The 13,359-nt window shown below is 50.7% G+C and overlaps 1 protein-coding gene across 1 annotated transcript in view; it reads right to left on the bottom strand.

Annotated features, from left to right (window-relative positions):
• The window catches only part of dennd4a (DENN/MADD domain containing 4A), a 123,956-nt gene that overhangs the window by 17,782 nt on the left and 92,815 nt on the right, over nucleotides 1-13,359 (bottom strand). The window contains exons 24-27 of the mRNA XM_064990332.1: nucleotides 11,879-12,895; nucleotides 11,432-11,660; nucleotides 3,485-3,576; nucleotides 2,237-2,406 (exon numbers count right to left, since the gene is read on the bottom strand). Coding sequence (XP_064846404.1) covers nucleotides 2,237-2,406; nucleotides 3,485-3,576; nucleotides 11,432-11,660; nucleotides 11,879-12,895 — 1,508 coding nt within the window. The remainder of the gene's footprint in view (nucleotides 1-2,236; nucleotides 2,407-3,484; nucleotides 3,577-11,431; nucleotides 11,661-11,878; nucleotides 12,896-13,359) is intronic.

Raw genomic sequence — 13,359 nt, 5'->3', positions numbered from 1 at the left:
GTGTGTCGTAGTGTCGTAGTGTGTGTCGTAGTGTCGTAGTGAGTGTGTGTGTGTCGTAGTGTGTGTGTGTGTGTGTCGTAGTGTCGTAGTGTGTGTGTGTGTGTGTCATAGTGTGTGTGTGTCGTAGTGTCGTAGTGTGTCGTAGTGTCGTAGTGTCGTAGTGTGTGTGTCGTAGTGTCGTAGTGTCGTAGTGTCATAGTGTGTGTGTGTCGTAGTGTCGTAGTGTGTGTGTCGTAGTGTCGTAGTGTCGTAGTGTCGTAGTGTTGTAGTGTGTGTGTGTGTGTCGTAGTGTCGTAGTGTTTGTGTCGTAGTGTCGTAGTGTCGTAGTGTGTGTGTCGTAGTGTCGTAGTGTGTGTGTCGTAGTGTCGTAGTGTCGTAGTGTGTGTGTCGTAGTGTCGTAGTGTGTGTGTCGTAGTGTTGTAGTGTGTGTGTGTCGTAGTGTCGTAGTGTCGTAGTGTCGTAGTGTCGTAGTGTCGTATTGTGTGTGTCGTAGTGTCGTAGTGTCGTAGTGTGTGTGTCGTAGTGTCGTAGTGTCGTAGTGTCGTAGTGTCGTAGTGTGTGGGTCGTAGTGTTGTAGTGTCGTAGTGTGTGTGTCGTAGTGTCGTAGTGTGTGTGTGTGTGTGTGTGTCGTAGTGTGTGTGTCATAGTGTGTGTGTGTGTGTGTGTCGTAGTGTTTGTGTGTGTGTGTGTCGTAGTGTCGTAGTGTGTGTGTGTGTCGTAGTGTCGTAGTGTCGTGGTGAGTGTGTGTGTGTCATAGTGTGTGTGTGTGTGTCGTAGTGTGTGTGTGTGTCATAGTGTGTGTGTGTTGTAGTGTGTGTCGTAATGTGTTGTACTGTGTGTGTGTGTGTCATAGTGTGTGTGTGTGTGTGTTGTAGTGTGTGTGTCGTAATGTGTCGTACTGTGTGTGTGTGTGTCGTAGTGTGTGTGTGTGTGCGTGTGTCATACTGTGTGTGTGTGTGTCATAGTGTGTGTGTCGTAATGTGTCGTACTGTGTGTGTGTGTGTCATAGTGTGTGTGTTCTAGTATGTTTGTCGTAATGTGTCGTACTGTGTGTGTGTGTTGTAGTGTGTGTGTGTTGTAGTATGTTTGTCGTAATGTGTCGTGCTGTGTGTGTGTGTGTGTCGTAATATGTCGTACTGTGTGTGTGTGTGTCGTAATGTGTCGTACTGTGTGTGTGTGTGTGTCATAGTGTGTGTGTGTGTGTGTGTTGTAGTGTGTGTGTCGTAATGTGTCGTACTGTGTGTGTGTCGTAGTGTGTGTGTCGTAGTGTGTTTGTTGTAGTGTGCATGTGTGTGTCGTAGTATGTGTGTGTGGGTGTGTCGTGTCGTAGTGTGTGTATGTCATAGTGTGTGTGTGTGTGTCGTAGTGTGTGTGTGTGTGTCGTAGTGTGTGTGTGTGTGTGTGTGTCGTAGTGTGTGTATGTCATAGTGTGTGTGTGTGTGTCGCAGTGTGTGTGTGTGTGTCGTAGTGTGTGTGTGTGTGTCGTAGTGTGTGTGTGTGTGTCGTAGTGTGTGTGTGTGTTGTAGTGTGTGTGTGTGTGTGTCGTAGTGTGTGTGTGTGTGTCGTAGTGTGTGTGTCGTAGTGTGTGTGTGTGTGTCGTAGTGTGTGTGTAGGTGTCGTAGTGTGTGTGTGTCGTAGTGTGTGTGTGTGTCGTAGTGTGTGTGTGTGTCGTAGTGTGTGTGGGTGTGTCGTAGTGTGTGTGTGTGTGTGTGTCGTATGTGTGTGTGTGTCGTAGTGTGTGTGTGTGTGTGTGTCGTAGTGTGTGTGTGTGTGTGTCGTAGTGTGTGTGTGTGTGTGTGTGTGTCGTAGTGTGTTATCACCTGTGTCTCAGGTCCCTGATGTGTCGTAGTGTGTGTGTCGTAGTGTGTGTGTGTCGTAGTGTGTGTGTCGTAGTGTGTGTGTGTGTCGTAGTGTGTGTGTCGTAGTGTGTGTGTCGTAGTGTGTGTGTCGTAGTGTGTGTGTGTGTCGTAGTGTGTTATCACCTGTGTCTCAGGTCCCTGATGTGTCGTAGTGTGTGTGTCGTAGTGTGTGTGCGTGTCGTAGTGTGTGTGTGTCGTAGTGTGTGTGTCGTACCTGTGTCTCAGGTCCTTGATGTGTACAGTAAGGAAGGGCAGGAAGGAAGTGTGTGTCGTAGTGTGTTATCACCTGTGTCTCAGGTCCCTGATGTGTCGTAGTGTGTGTGTCGTAGTGTGTGTGTGTCGTAGTGTGTGTGTGTCGTAGTGTGTGTGTGTCGTACCTGTGTCTCAGGTCCCTGATGTGTACAGTAAGGAAGGGCAGGAAGGAAGCGCCACAGAAGGGACAGGTGGTGTTGAGGTTGGAGTCATCAGCCGTCCATCCTGCCATGATCTCTTCATCATACACCAGACAGTCACATGTCTTACAGCGACAGCAGCTAGACATCAACACCTAGAGACGTAAGAGACCCGGATACGGTTGACTAACTGACCAGTTGATTGACTGCAACTACTAGGAAGAGGCTATAACAGGATATAACAGGCTATAACACTGACCTCGGTAGTGTAGTGGTGACTTAGAAGGAAGAGGCTATAACAGTCTATAACAGGATATAACAGGCTATAATACTGACCTCGGTAGTGTAGTGGTGACTTAGAAGGAAGAGGCTATAACAGGATATAACAGGATATAACAGGCTATAACACTGACCTCGGTAGTGTAGTGGTGACTGAGAAGGAAGAGGCTATAACAGCATATAACAGGATATAACACTGACCTCGGTAGTGTAGTGGTGACTTAGAAGGAAGAGGCTATAACAGGATATAACAGGATATAACAGGCTATAACACTGACCTCGGTAGTGTAGTGGTGACTGAGAAGGAAGAGGCTATAACAGGCTATAACAGGATATAACAGGCTATAACACTGACCTCGGTAGTGTAGTGGTGACTTAGAAGGAAGAGGCTATAACAGCATATAACAGGATATAACAGGCTATAACACTGACCTCGGTAGTGTAGTGGTGACTTAGAAGGAAGAGGCTATAACAGGATATAACAGTCTATAACAGGCTATAACAGGCTATAACACTGATCTCAGTAGTGTAGTGGTGACTGAGAAGGAAGAGGCTATAACAGGATATAACAGGCTATTACACTGACCTCGGTAGTGTAGTGGTGACTGAGAAGGAAGAGGCTATAACAGGCTATAACAGTCTATAACAGTCTATAACAGGATATAACAGGCTATAACACTGACCTCGGTAGTGTAGTGGTGACTGAGAAGGAAGAGGCTATAACAGTCTATAACAGGCTATAACAGGATATAACAGGCTATTACACTGACCTCGGTAGTGTAGTGGTGACTGAGAAGGAAGAGGCTATAACAGTCTATAGCAGTCCATAAGAGACTATAACAGGCTATAACAGGCTATAACACTGACCTCAGTAGTGTAGTGGTGACTGAGAAGGAAAAGGCTATAACAGTCTATAGCAGTCCATAAGAGACTATAACAGGCTATAACACTGACCTCGGTAGTGCAGTGGTGACGGAGGTAGAAGCGGGAGGCATCAGGAGAAGAGTCTGGAGTCTGGGGACCTCTAGATGGAGGAGCCAAACCACCTGAGAATAACAGGACATACCGGTACATAGAGTTACCATCAGCCAATCACATTCAGTACAGAAATACATAGTTACCATCAGCCAATCACATTCAGTACATAAATACATAGAGTTACCATCATCCAATCACATACAGTACAGAAATACATAGAGTTACCATCAGCCAATCACATTCAGTACAGAAATACATAGAGTTATCATCATCCAATCACATTCAGTACAGAAATACATAGAGTTACCATCAGCCAATCACATTCAGTACAGAAATACATAGAGCTACCATCAGCCAATCACATTCAGTACAGAAATACATAGAGCTACCATCAGCCCATTACATAGAGTGAGTGATGATGGGGCACAGAGTGAGTGATGATGGGGCACAGAGTGACTAATGATGGGGCACAGAGTGACTGATGATGGGGCACAGAGTGAGTGATGATGGGGCACAGAGTGAGTGATGATGGGGCACAGAGTGAGTGATGATGGGGCACAGAGTGAGTGATAATGGGGCTCAGAGTGAGTGATGATGGGGCACAGAGTGACTGATGATGGGGCACAGAGTGAGTGATGATGGGGCACAGAGTGAGTGATGATGGGGCACAGAGTGAGTGATAATGGGGCACAGACTGACTGATGATGGGGCATAGAGTAAGTGATGATGGGGCACAGAGTGAGTGATGATGGGGCACAGAGTGAGTGATGATGGGGCACAGACTGACTGATGATGGGGCACAGAGTGAGTGATGATGGGGCTCAGAGTGAGTGATGATGGGGCACAGAGTGAGTGATGATGGGGCACAGAGTGAGTGATGATGGGGCACAGAGTGAGTGATGATGGGGCACAGAGTGAGTGATAATGGGGCACAGACTGACTGATGATGGGGCATAGAGTGACTGATGATGGGGCACAGAGTGAGTGAATATGGGGTACAGAGTAAGTGATGATGGGGCACAGAGTGAGTGATGATGGGGCACAGAGTGAGTGATGATGGGGCACAGACTGACTGATGATGGGGCACAGAGTGAGTGATGATGGGGCTCAGAGTGAGTGATGATGGGGCACAGAGTGAGTGATGATGGGGCACAGAGTGAGTGATGATGGGGCACAGAGTGAGTGATGATGGGGCACAGAGTGAGTGATGATGGGGCTCAGAGTGAGTGATGATGGGGCACAGAGTGAGTGATGATGGGGAGTGAGTCATGGGGATCACGAAGTCACCCTCCTCTTACCCAGCCCCATCACTAAGTCACCCTCCTCTAACCCAGCCCCATCACTAAGTCACCCTCCTCTTACCCAGCCCAATCACTAAGTCATACTCCTATTACCCAGCCCCATCACTAAGTCATACTCCTCTTACCCAGCCCCATCACTCTACATCACTAAGTCACCCTCCCCTACCCAGCCCCATCACTCTACATCACTAAGTCAACCTCCTCTAACCCAGTCCCATCACTAAGTCACCCTCCTCTTACCCAGCTCCATAACTAAGTCACCCTCCTCTTACCCAGCCCCATCACTAAGTCACCCTCCTCTTACCCAGCCCCATCACCAAGTCCCCCTTCTCTTGCCCAGCCCCATCACTAAGTCACCCTCCTCTTACCCAGCCCCATCACTAAGTCACCCTCCTCTTACCCAGCCCCATCACTAAGTCACCCTTCTCTTACCCAGCCCCATCGCTAAGTTACCCTCCTCTTACCCAGCCCCATCACTAAGTCACCCTCCTCTTACCCAACCCCATCACTAAGTTACCCTCCTCTTACCCAGCCCCATCACTAAGTCACCCTCATCTTACCCAGCCCCATCACTAAGTCATCCTCCTCTTACCCAGCCCCAGCCCCATCACTAAGTCACCCTCCACCTACCCAGCCCCATCACTAAGTCACCCTCCTCTTACCCAGCCCCATCACTAAGTCACCCTCCTCTTACCCAGCCCCATCACTAAGTCACCCTTCTCTTACCCAGCCCCATCGCTAAGTTACCCTCCTCTTACCCAGCCCCATCACTAAGTCACCCTCCTCTTACCCAACCCCATCACTAAGTTACCCTCCTCTTACCCAGCCCCATCACTAAGTCACCCTCATCTTACCCAGCCCCATCACTAAGTCATCCTCCTCTTACCCAGCCCCAGCCCCATCACTAAGTCACCCTCCTCTTACCCAGCCCCATCACTAAGTCACCCTCCTCTTACCCAGCCCCATCACTAAGTCACCCTCCTCTTAACCAGCCCCATCACTAAGTCACCCTCCTCTTACCCAGCCCCATTACTAAGTCACCCTCCTCTTACCCAGCCCCATCACTAAGTCACCCTCCTCTTACCCAGCCCCATAACTAAGTCACCCTCCTCTTACCCAGCCCCATCACTAAGTCACCCTCCTCTTACCCAGCCCCATTACTAAGTCACCCTCCTCTTACCCAGCCCCATCACTAAGTCACCCTCCTCTTACCCAGCCCCATCACTAAGTCACCCTCCTCATACCCAGCCCCATCACTAAGTCACCCTCCTCTTACCCAGCCCCATCACTAAGTCACCCTCCTCTTACCCAGCCCAATCACTAAGTCACGGTCCTCTTACCCAGCCCCATCACTAAGTCACCCTCCCCTTACCCAGCCCCATCACTAAGTTACCCTCCTCTTACCCAGCCCCATCACTAAGTCACCCTCCTATTACCCAGCCCCATCACTAAGTCACCCTCCTCTTACCCAGCCCCAGCCCCATCACTAAGTCACCCTCCTCTTACCCAGCCCCATCACTAAGTCACCCTCCTCTTACCCAGCCCCATTACTAAGTCATCCTCCTCTTACCCAGCCCCAGCCCCATCACTAAGTCATCCTCCTCTTACCCAGCCCCATCACTAAGTCACCCTCCTCTTACCCAGCCCAATTACTAAGTCACCCTCCTCTTACCCAGCCCCATCACTAAGTCACCCTCCTCTTACCCAGCCCCATCACTAAGTCACCCTCCTCTTACCCAGCCCCATCACTAAGTCACCCTCCTCTTACCCAGCCCCATCACTAAGTCACCCTCCTCTTACCCAGCCCCATCACTAAGTCACCCTCCTCTTACCCAGCCCCAGCCCCATCACTAAGTCACCCTCCTATTACCCAGCCCCATCACTAAGTCACCCTCCTCTTACCCAGCCCCAGCCCCATCACTAAGTCACCCTCCTCTTACCCAGCCCCATCACTAAGTCACCCTCCTCTTACCCAGCCCCATTACTAAGTCATCCTCCTCTTACCCAGCCCCAGCCTCATCACTAAGTCATCCTCCTCTTACCCAGCCCCATCACTAAGTCACCCTCCTCTTACCCAGCCCCATCACTAAGTCACCCTCCTCTTACCCAGCCCCATCACTAAGTCACCCTCCTCTTACCCAGCCCCATCACTAAGTCACCCTCCTCTTACCCAGCCCCATCACTAAGTCACCCTCCTCTTACCCAGCCCCATCACTAAGTCACCCTCCTCTTACCCAGCCCCATCACTAAGTCACCCTCCTCTTACCCAGCCCCATCACTAAGTCACCCTCCTCTAACCCAGCCCCATCACTAAGTCACCCTCCTCTAACCCAGCCCCATCACTAAGTCACCCTCCTCTAACCCAGCCCCATCACTAAGTCACCCTCCTCGTACCCAGCCCCATCACTAAGTCACCCTCCTCTTACCCAGCCCCATCACTAAGTCACCCTCCTCTAACCCAGCCCCATCACTAAGTCACCCTCCTCTTACCCAGCCCCATCACTAAGTCATCCTCCTCTTACCCAGCCCCATCACGAAGTCACCCTCCTCTTACCCAGCCCCATCACTAAGTCACCCTCCTCTTACCCAGCCCCATCACTAAGTCACCCTCCTCTTACCCAGCCCCATTACTGAGTCACCCTCCTCTTACCCAGCCCCATCACTAAGTCACCCTCCTCATACCCAGCCGCATTACTAAGTCACCCTCCTCTTTCCCAGCCCCATTACTAAGTCACCCTCCTCTTACCCAGCCCCATCACTAAGTCACCCTCCTCTTACCCAGCCCCATCACTAAGTCACCCTCCTCTTACCCAGCCCCATCACTAAGTCACCCTCCTCTTACCCAGCCCCATCACTAAGTCACCCTCCTCTTACCCAGCCCCATCACTAAGTCACCCTCCTCTAACCCAGCCCCATTACTAAGTCACCCTCCTCTTACCCAGTCCCAGCCCCATCACTAAGTCACCCTCCTCTTACCCAGCCCCATCACTAAGTCACCCTCCTCTTACCCAGCCCCATTACTAAGTCACCCTCCTCTAACCCAGCCCCATTACTAAGTCACCCTCCTCTTACCCAGTCCCAGCCCCATCACTAAGTCACCCTCCTCTTACCCAGCCCCATCACTAAGTCACCCTCCTCTTACCCAGCCCCATTACTAAGTCACCCTCCTCTTACCCAGCCCCATCACTAAGTCACCCTCCTCTTACCCAGCCCCATCACTAAGTCACCCTCCTCTAACCCAGCCCCATTACTAAGTCACCCTCCTCTTACCCAGTCCCAGCCCCATCACTAAGTCACCCTCCTCTTACCCAGCCCCATCACTAAGTCACCCTCCTCTTACCCAGCCCCATTACTAAGTCACCCTCCTCTAACCCAGCCCCATTACTAAGTCACCCTCCTCTTACCCAGTCCCAGCCCCATCACTAAGTCACCCTCCTCTTACACCAGCCCCATCACTAAGTCACCCTCCTCTTACCCAGCCCCATTACTAAGTCACCCTCCTCTTACCCAGCCCCATCACTAAGTCACCCTCCTCTTACCCAGCCCGATCACTAAGTCACCCTCCTCTTACCCAGCCCGATCACTAAGTCACCCTCCTCTTACCCAGCCCCATCACTAAGTCACCCTCCTCTTACCCAGCCTCATCACTAAGTCACCCTCCTCTTACCCAGCCCCATCACTAAGTCACCCTCCTCTAACCCAGCCCCATCACTAAGTCACCCTCCTCTAACCCAGCCCCATCACTAAGTCACCCTCCTCTAACCCAGCCCCATCACTAAGTCACCCTCCTCTTACCCAGCCCCATCACTAAGTCACCCTCCTCTTACCCAGCCCCATCACTAAGTCACCCTCCTCTTACCCAGCCCCATCACTAAGTCACCTTCCTCTTACCCAGCCCCATCACTAAGTCACCCTCCTCTTACCCAGCCCCATCACTAAGTCACCCTCCTCTTACCCAGCCCCATCACTAAGTCACCCTCCTCTAACCCAGCCCCATCACTAAGTCACCCTCCTCTAACCCAGCCCCATCACTAAGTCACCCTCCTCTTACCCAGCCCCATCACTAAGTCATCCTCCTCTTACCCAGCCCCATCACTAAGTCACCCTCCTCTAACCCAGCCCCATCACTAAGTCACCCTCCTCTAACCCAGCCCCATCACTAAGTCACCCTCCTCTTACCCAGCCCCATCACTAAGTCACCCGCCTCTTACCCAGCCCCATCACTAAGTCACCCTCCTCTAACCCAGCCCCATCACTAAGTCACCCTCCTCTTACCCAGCCCCATCACTAAGTCACCCTCCTCCTACCCAGCCCCATCACTAAGTCACCCTCCTCTAACCCAGCCCCATTACATTTAAGTCACCCTCCTCTAACCCAGCCCCATCACTAAGTCAACCTCCTCTTACCCAGCCCCATCACTAAGTCAACCTCCTCTTACCCAGCCCCATCACTAAGTCACCCTCCTCTAACCCAGCCCCATCACTAAGTCACCCTCCTCTAACCCAGCCCCATCACTAAGTCACCCTCCTCTTACCCAGCCCCATCACTAAGTCACCCTCCTCTTACCCAGCCCCATCACTAAGTCACCCTCCTCTAACCCAGCCCCATCACTAAGTCACCCTCCTCTTACCCAGCCCCATCACTAAGTCACCCTCCTCTTACCCAGCCCCATCACTAAGTCACCCTCCTCTTACCCAGCCCCATCACTAAGTCACCCTCCTCTTACCCAGCCCCATCACTAAGTCACCCTCCTCTTACCCAGCCCCATCACTAAGTCACCCTCCTCTAACCCAGCCCCACTAAGTCACTAAGCCCCATCACTAAGTCATCCTCCTCTTACCCAGCCCCATCACTAAGTCATCCTCCTCTTACCCAGCCCATCACTAAGTCAACCTCCTCTTACCCAGCCCCATCACTAAGTTACCCTCCTCTTACCCAGCCCCATCACTAAGTCACCCTCCTCTTACCCAGCCCCATCACTAAGTCACCCTCCTCTTACCCAGCCCCATCACTAAGTCATCCTCCTCCTACCCAGCCCCATCACTAAGTCACCCTCCTCTTACCCAGCCCCAGCCCCATCACTAAGTCACCCTCCTCTTACCCAGCCCCATCACTAAGTCACCCTCCTCTTACCCAGCCCCATCACTAAGTTACCCTCCTCTTACCCAGCCCCATCACTAAGTCATCCTCCTCTTACCCAGCCCCATCACTAAGTCAACCTCCTCTTACCCAGCCCCATCACTAAGTTACCCTCCTCTTACCCAGCCCCATCACTAAGTCACCCTCCTCTTACTGACTTACTACATTTAAATCACAATTAACTATTCTGCTGCGTAACCAATGAAGAACTGCAACAAGTAGAAATGGTTTACTGGCACGACTTTACAAAACATTAAACACTCAAAAGTTTCATTATTCAATTGCTTCCTTTATGAAAAAACAGATTGCACTCAGAGTGCAGTATAACTGCATTACATTGTTGTGTAAATGTACTTAGAATGCAGTATAACTGCATTACATTGTTGTGTAAATGTACTTAGAATGCATTATAACTGCAATACACTGTTGTGTAAATGTACTTAGAATGCAGTATAACTGCAGTACACTGTTGTGTAAATGTACTTAGAATGCAGTATAACTGCAGTACACTGTTGTGTAAATGTACTTAGAATGCAGTATAAATGCAGTACACTGTTGTGTAAATGTACTTAGAATGCAGTATAACTGCAGTACACTGTTGTGTAAATGTACTTAGAATGCAGTATAACTGCAGTTCACTGTTGTGTAAATGTACTTAGAATGCAGTATAAATGCAGTACACTGTTGTGTAAATGTACTTAGAATGCAGTATAACTGCAGTATGCTTCAAGGACTTTTGCAGTTCAACTGAAGTTCTTCTGCAACTACCACATCCAAAATACCACAGTCCACCGCAGTTACTGCAGTTTCAAAACTGCAATAATTTTTTGTTGTTGTATTTCTTGTATTTTACCCCCCTTTTCCAATTATGATCTTGTTTCATCGCTGCACCTCCCCAACGGGCTCGGGAGAGGCGACGGTCGAGTCATGCGTCCACCAAAACATGACCTGCCAAACCGTGGTTCTTAACACCCACCTGCTTAACCCGGAAGCCAACTGCACCAATGAGTCGGAGGAAACACTGTTCAACTGACAACCGAAGTCAGCTTGCAGGCTTCCGGCCCGCCACAAGAGTGCGATGAGCCCCCCCCCCACCGGCCAATACCCTCTCCTTACCCGGACGATGCTTGACCAATTCTGCTTCGCCCTAAGTCACGGCCATTTGTGACACAGCCTGGGATCAAACCCGGGTCTGTAGTTATGCCTCAAGCACTGCCCTTGAATATTTTTTGGTTCTAATTTTTCTGAAACACAGTTTTTCGGAAGCCTTAAAAAAATCTTTAGAATTTATTTGTAATTGATGTTTAATATTATATAACATTCTTAAAATTGTTGCAATACCAAAACGTAATAAAAATTATATTTTTGGTTAGGAATTAAACATTTTCATCCGGTTAACTTATGTCAAACCCAAAAGCCGCTGAAACTAGCAACTAGCACACTTAGACACAGAGTGAGAATGAGGCGGGACTACTTTACGCACTAGAGAAGGAGTTGTGGCGGAACACCTTGCAGGGCGAGGTGGGGCTCTGAGAGACGAGGCGTCCCCTGGCTGGGCTCCTCCTCAGGCACGCGATGCTGTCGTGCTGGGGCGAGGCGTAGGAGGAGGTGAAACCTTCAGGGTCCAGGACAGAGCCCTCCTCCAACAGAGAGGTGCATTCTGGGTCCACTGAGGTCATTGATGACACGCTGATCTGGTCGCAGTTCACATCCTGTGGGAGAAGAGGGTTCATTTTCAAATAGTGAACAGTACGCAAATTGGCATCTTGACAATGATCAGGTTTCAACAAATGAGTTTAACTTTTATTAAAGGTCTCCAGCATTAAGGGAATGTGATCTTTAAAAAAAAAATGTCTATTGCTATGCACGTGTTGTTAATTTGCGTTGGATCCCGGACAATGTTTTCCATTAGAGGGATGGTTGTACATACCTGTGAGAGTGATGTCTGTGATGATAGGCGGGAGTAGAGCCTGCTGGCCTTCTCAGCCACCCCCTTCCCTGCTGACAGGAAGCTGCTCTTAAACATGTCCAGACTGAGAGTTGGGGAGGAGGGGGAGACCAGGGAGGAGGGGGAGACCAGGGAGGAGGGGGAGACCAGGGAGGAGGGGCGGAGACGTCCTTTGGGCCTGGAGAGGGGGAGGTGCGAGTTGGCACGAAGCAAGGGAGGAGGTGGTCGGGGGGAGGTACAGGGGGAGTGGGTTAGGCTGAGGGGCCGAGGTCGGCGGGAGGAGTGTTTAGATGGGATGGAGGTGGCGTGGAATAGCGGGCTGGACGGGTTCTGAAAGTCCATGCTGGCGGTCCTGCTGCTCAGAGGGCTCAGAACCTTCATGTACATCTCTATCTCTTCTGCCAGGTCCCGGCGGGCTGTGGAGGTACTGCTACTGTCCCCATCACCCTCTGTCTCCGTCTCAGCTACTATAATGGACAGAGGGTCAAAGCCAGTCTCAACGATGCTTGTCCTCTTCACGGCTCCGCCCACGATTTCACTGCTGTTTCTTACACTGTTCTGTTTGGAGACACTGCAATCTGCAGGCCCGTCTCCACTAACACTGCTAACACTGTGGGTTACAGCCCCGTCTCCACTAACACTGCAATCTGCAGGCCCGTCTCCACTAACACTACTAACACTGTGGGTTACAGCCCCGTCTCCACTAACACTGTGGGTTACAGCCCCGTCTCCACTAACACTACTAACACTGTGGGTTACAGCCCCGTCTCCACTAACACTACTAACACTGTGGGTTACAGCCCCGTCTCCACTAACACTACTAACACTGTGGGTTACAGCCCCGTCTCCACTAACACTACTAACACTGTGGGTTACAGCCCCGTCTCCACTAACACTACTAACACTGTGGGTTACAGCTCCATCTCCACTAACACTGTGGGTTACAGCTCCATCTCCATCTCCACTAACACTGTGGGTTACAGCCCCATCTCCACTAACACTGTGGGTTACAGCTCCATCTCCACTAACACTGTGGGTTACAGCTCCATCTCCACTAACACTGTGGGTTACAGCTCCATCTCCACTAACACTGTGGGTTACAGCCCCATCTCCACTAACACTGTGGGTTACAGCCCCATCTCCACTAACACTGTGGGTTACAGCTCCATCTCCACTAACACTGTGGGTTACAGCTCCATCTCCACTAACACTGTGGGTTACAGCTCCATCTCCACTAACACTGTGGGTTACAGCTCCATCTCCACTAACACTGTGGGTTACAGCTCCATCTCCACTAACACTGTGGGTTACAGCTCCATCTCCACTAACACTGTGGGTTACAGCTCCATCTCCACTAACACTGTGGGTTACAGCCCCATCTCCACTAACACTGTGGGTTACAGCTCCATCTCCACTAACACTGTGGGTTACAGCCCCATCTCCACTAACACTGTGGGTTACAG

Source organism: Oncorhynchus masou, chromosome 15 (genome assembly GCF_036934945.1).
Source record: "Oncorhynchus masou masou isolate Uvic2021 chromosome 15, UVic_Omas_1.1, whole genome shotgun sequence".
Lineage (NCBI taxonomy): Eukaryota > Metazoa > Chordata > Actinopteri > Salmoniformes > Salmonidae > Oncorhynchus > Oncorhynchus masou.
The sequence above is the reverse complement of the archived record's forward strand: the minus strand, read 5'-3'. Positions and strand labels throughout refer to the sequence as shown.